The 16,462-nt window shown below is 32.4% G+C and overlaps 1 protein-coding gene across 1 annotated transcript; it reads right to left on the bottom strand.

Annotated features, from left to right (window-relative positions):
• Positions 1-3,020: 3,020 nt before the first annotated feature.
• Positions 3,021-10,380, bottom strand: LOC129300699 (uncharacterized). The gene is made up of 10 exons (XM_054939276.1): positions 9,858-10,380; positions 9,430-9,582; positions 8,760-8,816; positions 8,516-8,662; positions 8,251-8,412; positions 7,360-7,422; positions 5,630-5,725; positions 5,034-5,114; positions 3,972-4,330; positions 3,021-3,865 (listed from the first exon to the last, which is right to left on the bottom strand). Exons 1-10 carry the CDS (start codon positions 10,378-10,380, stop codon positions 3,245-3,247), a joined length of 2,262 nt encoding a protein of 753 aa, XP_054795251.1. The 3' UTR covers positions 3,021-3,244.
• Between the last annotated feature and the right edge of the window lie 6,082 nt (positions 10,381-16,462).

The raw sequence follows: 16,462 nt of genomic DNA, 5'->3' as shown, positions 1-16,462 counted from the left end.
TCAATATTGATATATTAGAAGCACTCTTCATTTTGGTAATGTCAGACTTTTTTTGACACACACACACATACAATTACTACAACACAACCAACAAAGACATGGAAGGTAATGAAAAATCATTTGTGAGATATGTTAAGCAAGCCCTAAGTGAAATTTGGAGGATGGCATCAACAGTGACCAAATCATCAGTAAGCTTCATTTAGAAGGTATTGTTCAACTTCTTTTTTAGGTAAATAATCGATATAGGTGTATCAACTTATGTCATCAAATTTTCTAGTTGTGATATCATTTTGGCTCCTGTAAAAATATACCATCTCTTGTTTAGGATTCACTTACACTTGAATTATTTATGTGTCGGGATGTTAAGTGTGAGTTAACTTGGTTTTGTGTATGGAAAAGTCCCACATTAGATAGAATTGGGTTGAAAAAGAGATAGATATGTGGAAAAGATCTATAAGCTCAATGCCTTAAAGTTTTGAGTTAAAATATAGTATCATGCTACGTGTCCTCTTGGAATTGTTTGGTGACCTAGCTGTGTTTTTCCCCTTTCTGAGATGCTCTCTATGAACTATGAATTTAATGTCATTTTGTATAACAAACATGTATGATCAATGACTTGATACTTATAATTCAAAGTGTTATTATGTAGAGTTATTGTTTAGGTATTGTTATACAAGCCAATGAAGATCATCATTTGTATGCCTTTGACAATCATTTGTAACCTTCGGTGGTTGGGATTATAAAACACCCTTTGGAATACCTGTTTTTCTCACAAGAGAACAAGCAATCGAAAACAGAAATTGTTGATCTCAAGAAGCCACCCTTGATGGAGAAAATTGCTATCCCTTATGTTACAGAACTCTCAAACTCTGGAATCTGTTTCTCACCCACTAATAATGGAGCAATTCGTAGCATCAGATTTGATAAAGAAGCAGCCACACTTCAACTTCCCACAATAGCCACAGGCATCAACAGTCAAGTATTGATTAGAAACTTGGTTGCTTATGAAACATCAATTACAATGCAGTGGCAGGCCACTTGTTTTCACAAGATGCATAGAATTGGTGAATGGGATTATAGATTTTGAGGAAGATGCAAAGATTCTGAGAGAAAAAGGGATTGTTTTAAAACATTTGAACAATGATGAACAAGTGGCTAACCTGTGGAATGGGACAATCATGTCCATTAAATTGACAAAAGTACCATTCTTGGATGAGATCATTGAAGATGCGAACAAGTACTATATTGGTAGGATGAGGGTTGAAACTTGGAGACTTATAAAGCTTTGTGTTTGCTTCATGGCAGTTCCTGACATTTCTAGTTGTTGTATTGATCTTGCTCTTGATGTTCTTTCAAGCTTTCTGCTCTTCTGATGGATGCAATCGTAGGAACCATGCCAAGACTATTAGATGATTCAGTGGTAGAGTAGGATACAGGACTCATTTTTCTCCAAGCATCTCGTTTCTTCTATGTGGTTACAATGTATTGTGGTTGGACTCGGTTGTATGATTTGGTTTCATGATCTACAGTTCATTGCTGCGTGAAGTTCTTCATTGATATTCATTCTGGATTTGGTTTGGTTAAAACAAAAAAATTGTTTCTGATTTCTGATCATAATGGTTACCACTAATTGATTGAAATTTTCCCTTTTGAAATGATGAAGAAAAATTACTCATAGATCAATTTTAACAAAGTGCATAAATTGTGCAAAAATAGGAATAGTAGACAAATATAAATGATCTTAAGGACCAATAGAGAGGATAGGAAAGATAGTGAAAAATCATTCATAAATTATCACCACAAAAATGAATGAATAAAGATTTTAACGATGATTTTTGGTAGAGAATATTAATATATCCTTGCAGTGAAGTTTAAGCTTCACTCAAAATTCCTGCTGCTCCAATTTTAATTTGCCCTTAGGTTCTTTTCTAGTTTTAGGCTTGTGATACTTGTTCTTAGACATTTAGAATGCTACATTGGACCCTGGCGAATTGGATTGGATTATGTATTTCGACTTGCTCATGGTGTTGGGCTTGACTTTTTGACTGAAGGGTTGAAATAAATATGCTTTGATTAATAGAAATTTGAATTTGATCAACCTTTTTATTTAGATATATAAAAATTTATAGATTTGAAAATTCATTTTTTATTATATTTCCTTTATAATTTTAAAGTATATTTACATATATGCATTCAGACATTTGAATTTTTAATACCTTCAAATCTCTTGTTTTATTTGTGTTTTCACGAATGAGATCTCTTTGACTCCAGTATTTTTTTGTTATTTTTGGTTCTCATCTCTCATTGATTAAAAATAAAGGTAAATTTATCACTTTCAATTTTTCATTTTTGTTTCAAATTTTAACCCATCTCTTCTTCATTTGAACTTTTAAAACTACCTAAAGGGAAAAAAAAACGGTTTAGTTAGTGGTCAAGTTAGCTTAATATTCTTTGCTTTTCATCAAAGAATAATCAATTCTTAGAATTATAATCAAATATATTTAATTATTATCTTTAATTTAGAGATGATGTCTTTTGATGTGGATATATATAATGTCGAATAATAGCAAGGATTTTCATCAATGTTAACCACAACTCTAAAGATTGATGATTTAATTAATTAAAAAAATATTTATAAGGCCTTCGGCTCAAGTTAACCATAATTTTATTAAGGACCAGAACTTATGTTTTATTTTATTTTATTTTTTTCCTCTTCACTTGAGCACCTTGCCTTCACAATTTAACAATCTTCAAAATTCTTGGTCAAGAAGTTCAATTGCATCATGAATATTCGGAATATCAAAGGTGTGGGACCCTCCAAAAGTCGAGCTTCCAGTTATTGATAGATCATGATGGGATAGATTTTCATATAGTAGTAAAACAGCACAGCAGCGAAATCATAATTTCAAATGACTTCACTAAGATACAAAGCTGAATAAAAAGAAAAGAAGACGAACAACATCCATGAATGAATGGTTATGATTGAAGGTTGCAACAACACACATCCTTCACTTGAAAGATTTAAAACAACAACTCATCCATTGACTAAAGGTGAAATTCAACACACAATGATGTGGCCCCTTTATATAGATTTAGAGATACCAACTAATTAATTAGGTGATTAAAGACTTATGGATAACATCCTAATATTCCAACAGTAGCTGGAGCTGTTGATAAGAAAAGAGATGAATAGTTGTGAGAAGAATATATATAATATGATGGAGATAAAGTAGTAAGAGTTTGATCAGAGAATAAGCTTCTCAGATTCTCTATTACTGGACTGGGGGACCTTGAAGAAAATAGCTCTCGTAAGATCAATGTAGAGGGGTAACTGAGCAATGCCAAAGAAAGTCATAGGCAAGATAGTGACGGCATAGAGTGGGAAAACAACCTGCTGGAGGTGTTCCCTGAGCAAGAAGGAGAATGCGGAACAGAAAGAAACCAAGACGGAAGCGATGGACCCGAAGAGGCAACTCAACCCCAAAAGAAGTTTGAGAGGCAAATCTTTGCGGAAATCTTTAGGTTGCTGGCGGGAAGTGAGGATGGAGAGGAACGTGATGAGAGAGGTGATGGAGCAGAAGAGAGCCAAGAGGGATGTGAATGCAAACAAGTTGAAAGCTGGGTGGCGCTCCAAGTAAGGTTTGCCGGTCTCCTCCTGCGTACCGCCGGGGAAAGTGGTGGCCGTGGCGAAGGCCACGCCGGCAATAAGCGCAGCCACCACAGAGCATGACTCCGACGTGCTCTTCAGCCACTCATTGCCTTGGTCGAGTAGCTCCTTGTGATCACTTACGAAAATGTCCTGCGGTGTCTTGTTGCTTTTGTTTTGGAGGAATTGCATATGTTGCGGCGTTTTCTCCTTCATAAACTTGAAATACAAGAAATTAAAGCTCACATCAATATAATGACACATGAAACCATGCATGGATTGAATAAATTTGATTGAGGAGGAGGAAGAATGCTAGAAATGATACCAGAAACCATTTAACTTCCCACTGCATTTGCAAGGCAGAACCAGCAATGTGCCAGGGCTTGTGAAGCGAGAGCTTGGCGGCCAAGTGGAGGATAGTGTTGCCGTCTTTGTCTGCACGTCCCACGTGGCTTTTCCACAACATCTTCTCCTTCAGGTACTTCGTCAGATGCTCAAATACATGTGGTTGCCTATTCTCCACAGTCACATGCAATACATTTTGGGCTAGCGAGTTCGTTTCGTGGATGGCCCCTGGTTTATCTTCCAGAATTTTCTTCACTATTTCCAGCACTCCATTTTTCGCTGCAATTAACAATACTGACTCATTTCTCCCCCCTTCATTTTCCTTCTCTTCATCACACCCTACAAATTAGTCCAATCAATATTATGGGCTAGCTATGACAAGTTGACAACGGACTATTCTTCTTTCAAGTTGATAATTCATGAATTTCAAGAAAATTTCCTTTTTAAAGAGGACATTAAAGATTTTACGTTTTATAAACGAGAATATTAAAAATAATAAATTCATGAATCTGAAGTTCAAAGGATTTAAGTCCATGAATTATATATAACATTTCATTTATAAATATATAAGAGTCCCAAGGACAAAGCAACACCTGCAACTTTCTTGCCTCATTTTGTTATTTATTATGCATGTATAAATGTGTATAGTATATACACAGCACTTTTGTTTGCATATTTAAATAGGAACAATATATATTACATTTAGTTGTTCGTTAGCATTAACTTTTTCATTAACACACACACACAAGTTGGTCTTTTTTAATTATAAATTGTCTTGAATTAATTATCATACAAAAAATTGCCTATTTTTTATAAAATTTTATTATTATCTATCCTCTCTTTTTTAAAAAAAACATCAATATGCAATGAAAAATGAAAACTATTTATAATAAAAACATCTTTAATTTTATATTCTATATAATTTTTTAAAAAATCAATATATTAAAGATATGGTAATTATCATTTAATAATGTATTTCGACTTATAAAAAAATGATTAATGAATATTTAAAATTAAATATACTTTTTTTTATACAACTCACGTAGGCTCAGGCAGCATCTGGTTAAATTCAAGCTTCCAGATCCAACTTTGACCAACTCTTGGGAGTTTTGAAACATCAATTCTGTGAGCAAGACCAGAAAAAGAACACTTCAGACTGTCTTTCATCATTTCTTAACCCTCATTTCTCATCTCTTTATTTCTTTCTTTTTTATTTTTAATGAATATTTCATTAAAAATATTTCCTTTAAATCATAATATAAATAATTATTAATTAATTTATATTTTTTAAAAATAGTTGGTTTAAATCTTAATTTTTTTAAAAAATTTATACCTTTTCAATCATACCCTTAAATATAATAAAATATAATATTTAAATTATTCAAAATACCTTTATTAATTACTCAATAAAATAAGTGTATAATCAAAAAAAAAACCCATTAAGCTTATCTAATATCATATATTTTAAATTAAATAAAGTTATTAAAAAATATTTTATATTATAATTTAGATAGAGTAATTCTTAAGTTGATCAATATATATATAGAATTTTTTTTATAAAATATATAAAGAAAGTGAGGATCATCTTTATGCTGTGTGAGTTGTGATTTTTAGTCATAATTAATGATAGAGAGTTACCTTGTAGTTTGTGTCGATCCACTGTGATAAGTTGTTTGTCAGCATCTGCGCTTTGTTTCGCATCACCCGCAATTGCAATTATTGGAAGATAGATTGCTGCACAAGAAATCAAAGTCCTATGAAAAAGTGCATAACATCTATTGCATCCAATTCAAAGGTGGTGAGCCGGTGGCGGATTCTATGTTTAGAAAATTTGCCCGAATAAAGTGTTGCCAACTTGCCATCCATGATATAGTGATATTACACACAGTAGTTTATTATCTTGAGGCTATTTTCTTGAATGTAATAAATTCTTGTCAGAAAGAATAAGTTTAAGTTAAAGATTTCTTAAAGTTGATCACGATAGAGAGTTTCTTGCCGACCCACAATATCTATAAAGATTGGAGAGGTGATCAAAAATACCTTTATGTTGCTGTGATTTAGTTTGTCAATGTTGTGATTTAGTTATAATTAAAGATTTCCAAGTTTAAAAATTCAACTCTGATATAATTAATGATAGAGTTACCTTTTAATTTGCGTTGATTCATATTGTTTTCTTTTTAGCTGCATTTATCCTATGTTAGAGATAAAAGTTATTACTCAGATCTTTCTCATTTCCAAGGTGTAGCATATTAATAAGATTACGTAAGAATCAGGACACAAACTATGGGTCCTGCAAAATTATACAATTTGTTATAGTTAATAATATGGATTGAACACGAGCCCAATGAGCCAAAATGTGGCAAGTTGGGTTGGCAAAATGGAAGACCATTCAGAGATGGGTTACCCACACCACTTAATTCTGAACGTGCCACGGACTAGTCCACACGGCCCATGGGTTAACTCTTTATTATTATTATTATTATTATTTCCTCCCAATATAACCAAAATAGTTCCTGGAAAAAGATTTGTTTCTTTAATTAAAAAAAGTATATAAATTAGATGTGAGAAAGCAACTATAATGATAAAAAATGTCAAAGATTAAAGAATACTCCTTGAAAATATACTTATAATATCATTCCCTCCTTCCTTTATTATTATGAGACAATTTCCTGTAGTCCTTCTCGCAAGAATTTATGCAATTTCTTAATTCTAGGTCAAAAAATATATGTAAAAAGAATAATTTTTAAAAGATATTAAAAAAACAAAAATGGGTTAGCAGGCTAGGTTAAGAAAATGGGAGAATGATAAAGAGATTCTAAAAAGACTAATTAATTCAAATTAGGTTCTAAATGTTAAATTTCAGAAATTTGTAGCTTAATCTTTTAATTTTACAACTATATTGTGATGAATTTGTAACTTATTTTTTAAATTTTAAGATAGTTGAAGAATAAAAAAAATTATTTTTTCTATTAAAATTTAGAATACAAGTTAAAAATTCATCATAAAAGAGTTGTGAAATTGAGAGATTAAGTTGTAAATTCCTGAAATTTAACACTTGAGACCTAATTTAAATTAATTGATCCTTTTAGAACTTCTCTATCATTCTCCCTAACAAAATTGTAGCTTGCTTGGCAAGCTTTTCAACTTGAACCTGCCAACCCACAACCTTTTTAATAATTTCTATTACCGATTTTTTGCCTGTTCTATTTGCCGTCAACGCTTTGTGGTTTGCATTATCACATGCAATTTGCCCAAATTAAAGCGTTTCCATATGCACAATCCATAGTGATATATATATATATATATATATATCTCACACACACACACAGTTTTCTCAACAGAGGAAGAGAGGGAGTAATTTCTATTACCAATATTCTGCTTGTTCTGTTTGCCATCAACACTTTGTTCCCCCTTTTGGTTCGTATTATCACCTGCAATTTGCCCAAATTAAAGTGTTGCCATGTACCATAATCAATTGTGATATTTATTTTCTTGAATGTAATAATTGTTGGTTGGAAAGAATAAGTTTAGTTTGGATAACATCCCAAGGACCAGAAGCCCAAAAAGTTCATAAAGGTTGACATTGGATATGATCTATCCATTAATGTTGGGCATAGCTTATTTAACAAGAAGCACTCCCTCTGTTTCAAAATATAAATATTTTTTTTAATTATTTTGATTTAAAATATAAGCAATCTAATATATATATATATATATATATATCATTTTTTTTATTTTTTATTTATTAACAAATTTTTGTATAAAATTATCTCTAACTCATCATAAGGTGCATTAGTAATTGGGAGTGAGAGTAAAATATATATATATATATATATATTTATTTATGAAAATGATAGCTTTATTGATATACAAATTTTTGTTCAAAACTATTCATATCTTGGATCAGAGAGAGAGAGAGAGAGAGAGAGAGAGAGAGAGAGAGAGAGAGAGAGAGAGAGAGAGAGAGAGAGAGAGAGAGAGCGAGAGAGAGAGAGAGAGAGAGTGGTGTGTGTGTGTGTGTGTGTACTATATATAATTCACTTTTTTGACCTGTAAACCATTTTGGTGGGTATTTATCTTGAGTGGAAAACAATATCTCTTCAAAAAACTAGAAATTATCTTGGCAAAAACCAACTCATTTAAGTAGCTAGTTCATTAAGCATCTCATTCTTATAGAAAAGGTTAAAAAAAAAAAAAAAACCAAGAAAAGATCAATATCTCCATGAGATATAATGATGGGTGGGTGAAGGGCGAAAAACCTTTTGGGCCATCGGTCTCGCGACGAGGTTTGGGTATCACATAGGCTTTGACACGACCTCCAACATATGCTACATCTTTATACTTCCAAAGTCCATCCAGTATTTGACCGCACCAAAGGTGCTTTTGTTTCTTCTTCCTCAATGTCTTTATTTCCTCTAATCCTTGATTAATATATATAAACAACCAAATTAATTAAGCACAAGTGCGTATAACAGAATTAAAAGCACCATCAATTATCAGGTAGAGAAAGAGAGAGTACTGTACCAAAGCCTTCCAAGACAGACCAAATAATAAAACAGGTGAATGCCATGAAAATGTCACGACATGTCCGATAATTTTTCGGAACATCATTTCCATGTTCACAGTTGTAATCAATTGGGTTTTCTGTATCCGCAGTGCTTCGGGGACGAGCTACGACAAAACATGAACTTCATTCAATTTTCAGATCATAATTATAAAGCAAAATTAAGATAAACAAAATACTTTCTTTTCATAAACATGAACTTGCCAGTCTGCTGGGATTTTGACTGATGGTTGGTGCTTCTCAACCGCTTCACGTATATACCTTCCGCATGAAAAAGGAAAATACATAAATATAAAAATAATTACAATATTGATTTTTATATTTTTTGAAAAAAAATAATACTCCCTCCGTTCTTTTTTATAGACCAAAATAGACAAGAGTTGGGTTTTGCTATTTATAAAACAATTTACAAAATATAAGTAGTAATTAATATATATGTTTTCACTGATACCTTTATATAAACAATGGCCTTAGCTAATAATTAAGAGTGTGTGTGAGAAAGATTTAATTAAGGGCATTTTGTAACGGAGTATAATTAAGTGGAGCATGCGTGGGTGCCAATGATGAAGAGGGCAACTATATTTGTGTGTCTGTATTTATATATATATTCCTCTAGTCCTATTTATAAGAATAAAAAAAAAAGATTAATTTTAATCTTATTTATAAGGCATGCACTTAATTATTTTTATGTTCATTTTGTATTTCTGCCCTTATTAAAGATAGAAACAAATTAAAAATAATTGTTTTTTATTAGGAGAATGGAAGTAAAAACTTATTAAATTTTAGGATAGAGTTAATAAAGTTTAAAATTTTATTCAATTCAAGTAAAATATGCTAAAAATAATTTATAAATAGAATTAAAGAGAGTACTTACACTCATATGCCAACATATTATACCATCTAAAATTGCTGCTGCTTTTGAAGGCAGAAGGTTTGTCGGCTAGGATATGGAGAGGGGTAATTCCCTTTTCATCCACAGAACCCACAATTTCTTTTTGGTACATATTAATGATTTCAAATGCCAACTCTGCAGTGAATAGAATAATTCACAGGAGCAAGAATTCATTAATTAAAGGCATCAATAAATAAATCATTAATTAGTTGTAAATTTATAACAAGTCCGCCCCCTACTATGTTTACCAATTACTTTGGACTAAATTTTTGTGGTATTTAAACTTCATGATGAACAATTTTAAAAATAAATATAATAAATTTTTTTGAAATTGATAATTTTATTTATAAATAAAAAAAGACACTCGGTAATTTTTCTTATATTTGAGAAGGGGAGTAAAATTTACGCACCAAAGTAGTCTCGGTAGAGGGTGCAATGAAGGACTGTCTGGCCATCGCTTGCTCTTCTGCATGGCCCAAGAGACTTGTCGGCGCAACGAGATTGGAGGTAAAAGAAAACATCGTTATGTCCATTTAAAGCAGCCAAGAACAGAGGAGTCTCTCCATTATTGTTCCGTTCTTCAATCAACACGTGTCCTTGATGACGATGGTGATCAGCTTCAACGATGCACTCACACATCTGGAGCGACCCTATGGATGCTGCTCGATGCAACGCTGTGTCACCTTCAACATTCTTTGTTTTCAAACTCTCCACCGCCCCCGACGTCTGCTTAATTTCATCCACCAGCTGCTTAACTGTGATAGCATTGTTCTCGTTCGCCGCCACGTGCAACGCCGTGTCTTTATCACTGTTGACGGGCATCTTGTGAATCATTGCGTTGTCTTTGTATGCCGTCACCACTTCACTCCATTCACCATGGAACGTCCATCGGTATAAATCCATCCGCGTCATCGAAACAAGTTGAATATCCATCGATGAATCCATGTGTTGCATTTTGCAGCAATGCGAGAATTACTGGCAAAACTCTCGTCGTCGTGTGTGGGCAGTCACCTTGGTGCGTGGTAGCCTTTTATACGTGATTAACTACCAAATCATGTCCCTTATGTCTGAAAAAGCAGAGCAGGAACCTCTGGGAAGCAATGCCAGTAGGGCCAGGGTCCCAGTAGACTCATTTTATTCCAGTAAAACTCTAATAAATTTTAAAATATAAAGTAAGTCCCTTAGATGTGAACTGGTATTTTTAAATATAAAGTCAAGTCACAACAAATTTGGGAGAAAAAAAAAATCACAAAATAGAAAAATATTTCAAATTTAGGGGACAAATTTTTAATTGTGTCGTCTTGAATCTGCAAACTCACTTTTCCGATTTTAACATGGAAAAAAAATTTTAATGATTAAATTTAAAAAATAACATGTCATCATCTAATAACTTTAAGGAACTTGCAACTTAATTTGTCTTGTTAAATTTGCAACTCATTTTTTTAACTTTAAAACTAGAAAAGATTACATTATGTAAAAAATACTAGTTAAGGATCTAAGGGACTTATTTTATATTTTCAAATTTGTTACGGCTTTACCTGAATAAAATAATAATCCTTTTTGAACTTAAATGCCATCCTTCCATGACAATAATATCACCTTTCCTTGTATGGAAGGGCAAAGTATTATTATCTTTTGCTTTTTAATTAATCTCAATTTGTTATTTGTGTTGTGGAACACGTTGTCTACCAGTTCAAATCAGACGAGCAACCCAAAAAACATAAAAATCCATTTTTTTTTGTTCTCAACTTTGTCATCTGTTTTAAGTCAGTCGATGTATTATCGATCATATATACCTTGGACATATTCTGAATTTCTGATGAACAGCTGCTAGCGACACAGAGGGATGAAGTCTAGAAAACTTATTTGATTTGGAGGTAAAATTCATGACATACATTAATATACTATTTCGTTTTTAAATATAAGAAAAAAATAACCAACTCATTTAGTTTAAAAAAAAATTAGTTAAACATAATAATTGTGTCTAGAATTAAAAAATTTGGATTAAATTAATGAAACAAATTTGTCTCGTGAAAATGAACATTGATTTTATGTGGGGAAATTTGAAAAAAAAATGTTATAAATGTTAGAAGAAGATTATCTCCATATATAATTAAGTTCCTGACTGATTGCCTCCACAATAAATCAAGAACATTAAGTTTTGTCCAAAACAAAACCATATGTGCAGTAGTATATAACAAAAAAGAACGAATATACTAGATCAATTACTAGATTAAATTAGCTTATTTAGAGAAGGACAAATAAATAAATATATAGCTAGGTGGAGCCGGACAGAGTTCATAACTCAAATAAATAAATTAAAGTTTAATAGTAAATAAAATGTACCAAATGCTAAAAATCCATAAATTCATATCTAGCCTGCACAATTTAAAGTTTAATAATAAATAAAAAGTAACAAAAGCTAAAAAGCCATAAATTCATATCAACCTTCACACTTCAGCAATCTTGAGAGTTACAAAATTGGATAGAACTACTTGTCCTGCGAAAGGCAACACTCATATCATTTATTCCCATGTGTTCCACGAATTAAATACAGATAGATATATTTTATTTTCTTTGTGGCCGAAGACTACAGAGAGAAACAAACTTACTTGAATCCACACAAGTATTTTATATCGGTTTAATTTAAGAGAAAATTGGTGAAAATAATCTAGTTGGAAGCAAAATTAATCAAAGGGACCAAATGTACTTGAAGAACCAAGGCAAATATTTTATTTATTAAATAATTTGAACAAATAACTAAATGCCCCTTTGTGTTAATAATCTTTTTTTTTAAAAAGCACAAAATTTGATTGTTGGAGCTCCAGTCCCTCCTCCAACAGTGACAATACACTTGCCAGAGCTCTAGATAGCAAGTGAAGGGTCATTGGAACCAACACCACTTGATTGCATGTAATCATTAAGCATTACATGTAAATTCAACAACTAGAGGGTGCAAGGATTTTAATTTAGGGGACAAAGGCTTTGGCTTGAGGCAAGGCTTTTGGCTTAAGATGCAAGGGGTATGGCTTGGGTGTAAAGCTTTTGAGCGAAGGTGCAAGACTTGTGGCTAGGGTGTAAGGCTTCTGACTTGAGGTGTAAGGGTATAGCTTAAGTGCAAGGCTTTTAACTTGAGGTACAAAGGTTATAACTTAGGTGTAAGGCTTCTGATTTGAGGTGTAAGGGTTATGGCTTAGGGTGCAAAGGGTATGGCTTAGGTGAAAGGGTTTGGCTGAGGTGCAAAGCTGCTGATTTGAGGTGCAAGGGTTATGACTGAGGTGCAAGATTTCTAGCTTAAGGTACAAGGCTTCTGGCTTGAGTGCAAGAGAGATGTTTAGAGTGAAAGGCTTCTAGCTTAGGGTACATATGTTATGGCTTAAGATGCAAGGCTTTTACCTTGTGTTATAGCAATGTCATTTTCATGTAATATGTAGTCATTTTCATAATCTGCTAGAAATTACATGTCAATTATTTCTCAAGCATGCTTGCAAATTTTTTCCCATGTCTATTTACATGTGTAATCAATGGTGATTTACATCTAAATCCGAGGCACTAACAGGGGTGTCTTCTCTGTGTGATTGATTTACATATAATTCGTTGGAGATTACATATAAATTATTCCTCAAGCGTGCTTGCGAATTTTTTCCCATATTCATCTCATATCAATAATTATGAGATGAAGAAAAGACTACTCCATAAAATGGTTTACCAAAATTTATTTATGCCTCCAATAAGATGATTAGACTAAAATTTGTGACAACAAGATTTTCTATTTAAATATGCACATTTTAATTGCAGCACTTAAATGCATCAAACCAATAAAGTATTGTGAAACTTCTAGTCTATTTCATACATAGACTAAAAATATTCCCTTTGAGATTGTGCAACTGCTACCTTTACCTTCGTCAATCTCAGTCTCGCAATCTCACAGCCTTCAACTTTTAGTCTCTATCCCATTCATTTCTAACCCCAATGAATCGCACATGAAGCTCGAGAGAATCAATTAAGAGCTAAGTTGGTAGAAAATAAGAAATTTTTAAAGAGATGATGGCTCAATTTAAGTCCTTGACCAACGAATGCATTTTAAATACGTATACACCTATAATTGAAGATCAAGGAAGTGATGAGTCTGATGGTGATGATTACAGTCTATGAATTTATTATGACTTTAATTTGGATTACTTATAAACTTGTTTATTTTAGATATATTTTCATGATCAGTTATATTTGTTGTTGCATTGGTGCTGTTACTAGTATTTGAAATTGTCCCTGTAATAGGAAAGGGGTTGACAAGAAACAAATTTGACATTAATTTGATTTGCCAATTTCTCATGGAATTCTTTTGAAAGTTTACATGAGAACTATTTTCACTCGAAAGAAAAATACCTGAATCTACATTTCCATTTTTTCATTTCTCTCAAATTTTTTGAGATAAAATAGTTCTCGCAGAACTTTTCGAGAGAAACTTACCAAACACTGACACAATCCGTTCGTTCATTTCTCTCAAATATGTTTGTGGGAAATTTTTTCACACAATTTTTTCTAGAGTCATTCTCTCAAATAGTTGCAAGAGAAAGTGTTTCTCTCATTATTATTTGGGAGAATAGCTCTCTTCGAGAGAACTGTCTCTTTATATTTTCAGAGAAGTTCTCTTACCTATTTTGGAAAATTAGATGTTTTTAAGAGAAGTTCTCTTGAAATAGTCCGAAAGGAATGTGTTCTCTCAAAATTGTTCAAGAGAATAAACTTGACTTGAAAATTTTTGAGATAACATTTTTACCTACGAGATTTTACTCTCTTTTTTCTCAGGAAAAATGAGAAAAATTCATCTCTTTTGAAAGAAGATGAAAATCAAATAATATATAACATATTGTTCATGATATGATATGATACAATTTTAATTGCATTATATATTTAATTGTTGTTATTTAATATAATAATCAAATTTGAAAATTGGACTAAAATATTTGTAGGAATATAATTGAAGGCTTAAATTTAAAATTTGATACATTTTAAATTAATTTTATTAAAAAATAATATTTTTAAGTTTCTATGAATATAAAAAAATATAATATATATAATATTTTTTTAATTATATTAATAATTGAAAATAACATCAAATGTATGTATATGTTTTGAGTTTTAACAATTTAATATTGCTTCATATAAACACATACTTGTGTAATTAAATAATGTATAATTAATTTCTCATATAAAGATTTCAATGCTTTAAACTCCACTGACTGCTAATAATATCTGAAGCCATAAAATGTTGACATATGAATATATCCATATTCTAAGAAGGTAGCGATTTGCAATATCAAAGGGTGGGACTCTCCAAAATCTAAGCTTCAAGTTATTGATTAGATTATAACAGAGATTTTAATACACAATAGTAAATTTGAAACGATACAAATATGAAAAAAGTAATAATAAAACAGTGCAGCAATGGAATCATAATTTGAAATGACTTAAAGTAGCTAGAGTTGGTAACAAAACAGTTCTTGTCAAATAGTTGTGAGAATCATGGAAAGGTGATAAGAATTTCAAATACGCAGCTTTCCACCAGATTCTCTATTACCGGATTGGGGAATTTTGATGGAAACAGCTTTGAAAAGATCGGTGCAAAGGGGTAACAGGATGACGCCGGTGAAATAAATAGACGAGATGGTGAAAACATAGAGTGAAAAAACATCCTGCTTGAGGATGTCCTTGAGCAAAAAGAAATGCAGCAGAGAAAGAGACGGATATGGAAACGATGGACATGAAGAGGAAAACTCAACCCAAAGAAGTTTGAAAGGCAAATCTTTGTGAAAATCTCGAGGTTGCTGGCGGGAAGTGAGGATGGAGAGGAACAAGATGAGAGAGGTGATGGAGCAGCAGAAAGCCAACAGTGAGGTGCTTGCAAACAGTTTGAAAGCTGGGTGGCGTTCTAGGTAAGGTTTGCCGGTCACCTGCTCAGTACCACGGGATGGTGATAGCGTAGTGAAGGCCACACCGGCAATAAGTGCGGCCACGACGGAGCACGACTCCGACGTGCTCTTGAGCCATTCAACGCCTTCTTTGATTAAATCCTTGTGATCTGTTGCAAAAGTATCTGCTGGTGTTTGCTGATTCATTGCAGAGGAATTGCATTTTGTGCGGCACTTTTTTCTTCATATACTACAAATGGAAGAAAACTTTCATCAATTTATACATGCATGACATAAATGATTGATTCAATTGGTTGAGGAGGAGGAGGAAATAACACTAGAAAACAAGAAATTTAGGACAGATTTGTAATCGGCAAATTTTTTTGTCACAAATCATTTGTGATGAAACAGGTGAATTTTTGTCACAAAAATTGTAAGAAACACTAGTAGGAAAAGTGCTTTTTAAACCAGTGAAGCCTTTCTAAACTGGTTAATTATCAAGACAACTGATTTAGAAAGTAATTAAAAATTTAATTTCTTAAGAAAAAAAAAAGCCTTTCTAAACTGTTTGTCAACAAAATCGGTTTAGAAAGTCAAAAAAATCAAAAAATGTTTTCCAAACCAGTTTATAACATTATCTAGTCTAGAAAGCATTAAAAAAGTTAAATGTTTTATTAAAGAAGATCATATTTTAGAACAGTTGTGAAACAACCAGTCTAGAAATCTTTTTCTAAACCTGTTCTTCATGGAACCGGTTTAGAAAGTCTAATAACTCGCAATGTAGTTATGAAATGCCACCCCCTTTATTTCCTAAACCATTGGCATAGGAACCAGTTTAGAAAGCCTATTTTTCGCTAGTAAAAAATTCTGTCATAAGAGCACTAATCCGTGTGTTTTTTAGTAGAATGAGATATGTTACCCGAAACCATTCGACTTCCCACTGCTTGTGCATGGCAGCACCACTAATATGCATGGGCATGTAATGGGAGAGCCTGGCAGCCAAGTGGAGGATGGTGTTGCCTGCACTGTCTACGACGCCTCTGAGGAGTTTTTCTTGCAAGTTCTCCTTTATGTGCCTCATCAGGTACTCCAAAACATGGATT

This window comes from Prosopis cineraria, unplaced genomic scaffold (assembly GCF_029017545.1).
Source record: "Prosopis cineraria cultivar Desert tree isolate PC_DT_omini unplaced genomic scaffold, ASM2901754v1 PC1710, whole genome shotgun sequence".
In the NCBI taxonomy this organism is placed as follows: Eukaryota; Viridiplantae; Streptophyta; class Magnoliopsida; order Fabales; family Fabaceae; genus Prosopis; species Prosopis cineraria.
Note: the sequence above shows the minus strand (reverse complement) of the source record. Positions and strands in the feature narration are given on the sequence as shown.

What these genes read in the sequence shown, in the direction of transcription:
- LOC129300699 (XM_054939276.1), bottom strand. Translation starts at nt 10,380, where the DNA reads ATGGATATTCAACTTGTTTCGATGACGCGGATGGATTTATACCGATGG. An exon ending in CGAGACCGATGGCCCAAAAG is followed by an intron (nt 7,423 to 8,250) that starts GTTTTTCGCCCT and finishes GGCAAATTGCAG; the next exon opens with GTGATAATACGAACCAAAAG. An exon ending in GGGAAGTTAAATGGTTTCTG is followed by an intron (nt 3,866 to 3,971) that starts GTATCATTTCTA and finishes TTGTATTTCAAG; the next exon opens with TTTATGAAGGAGAAAACGCC.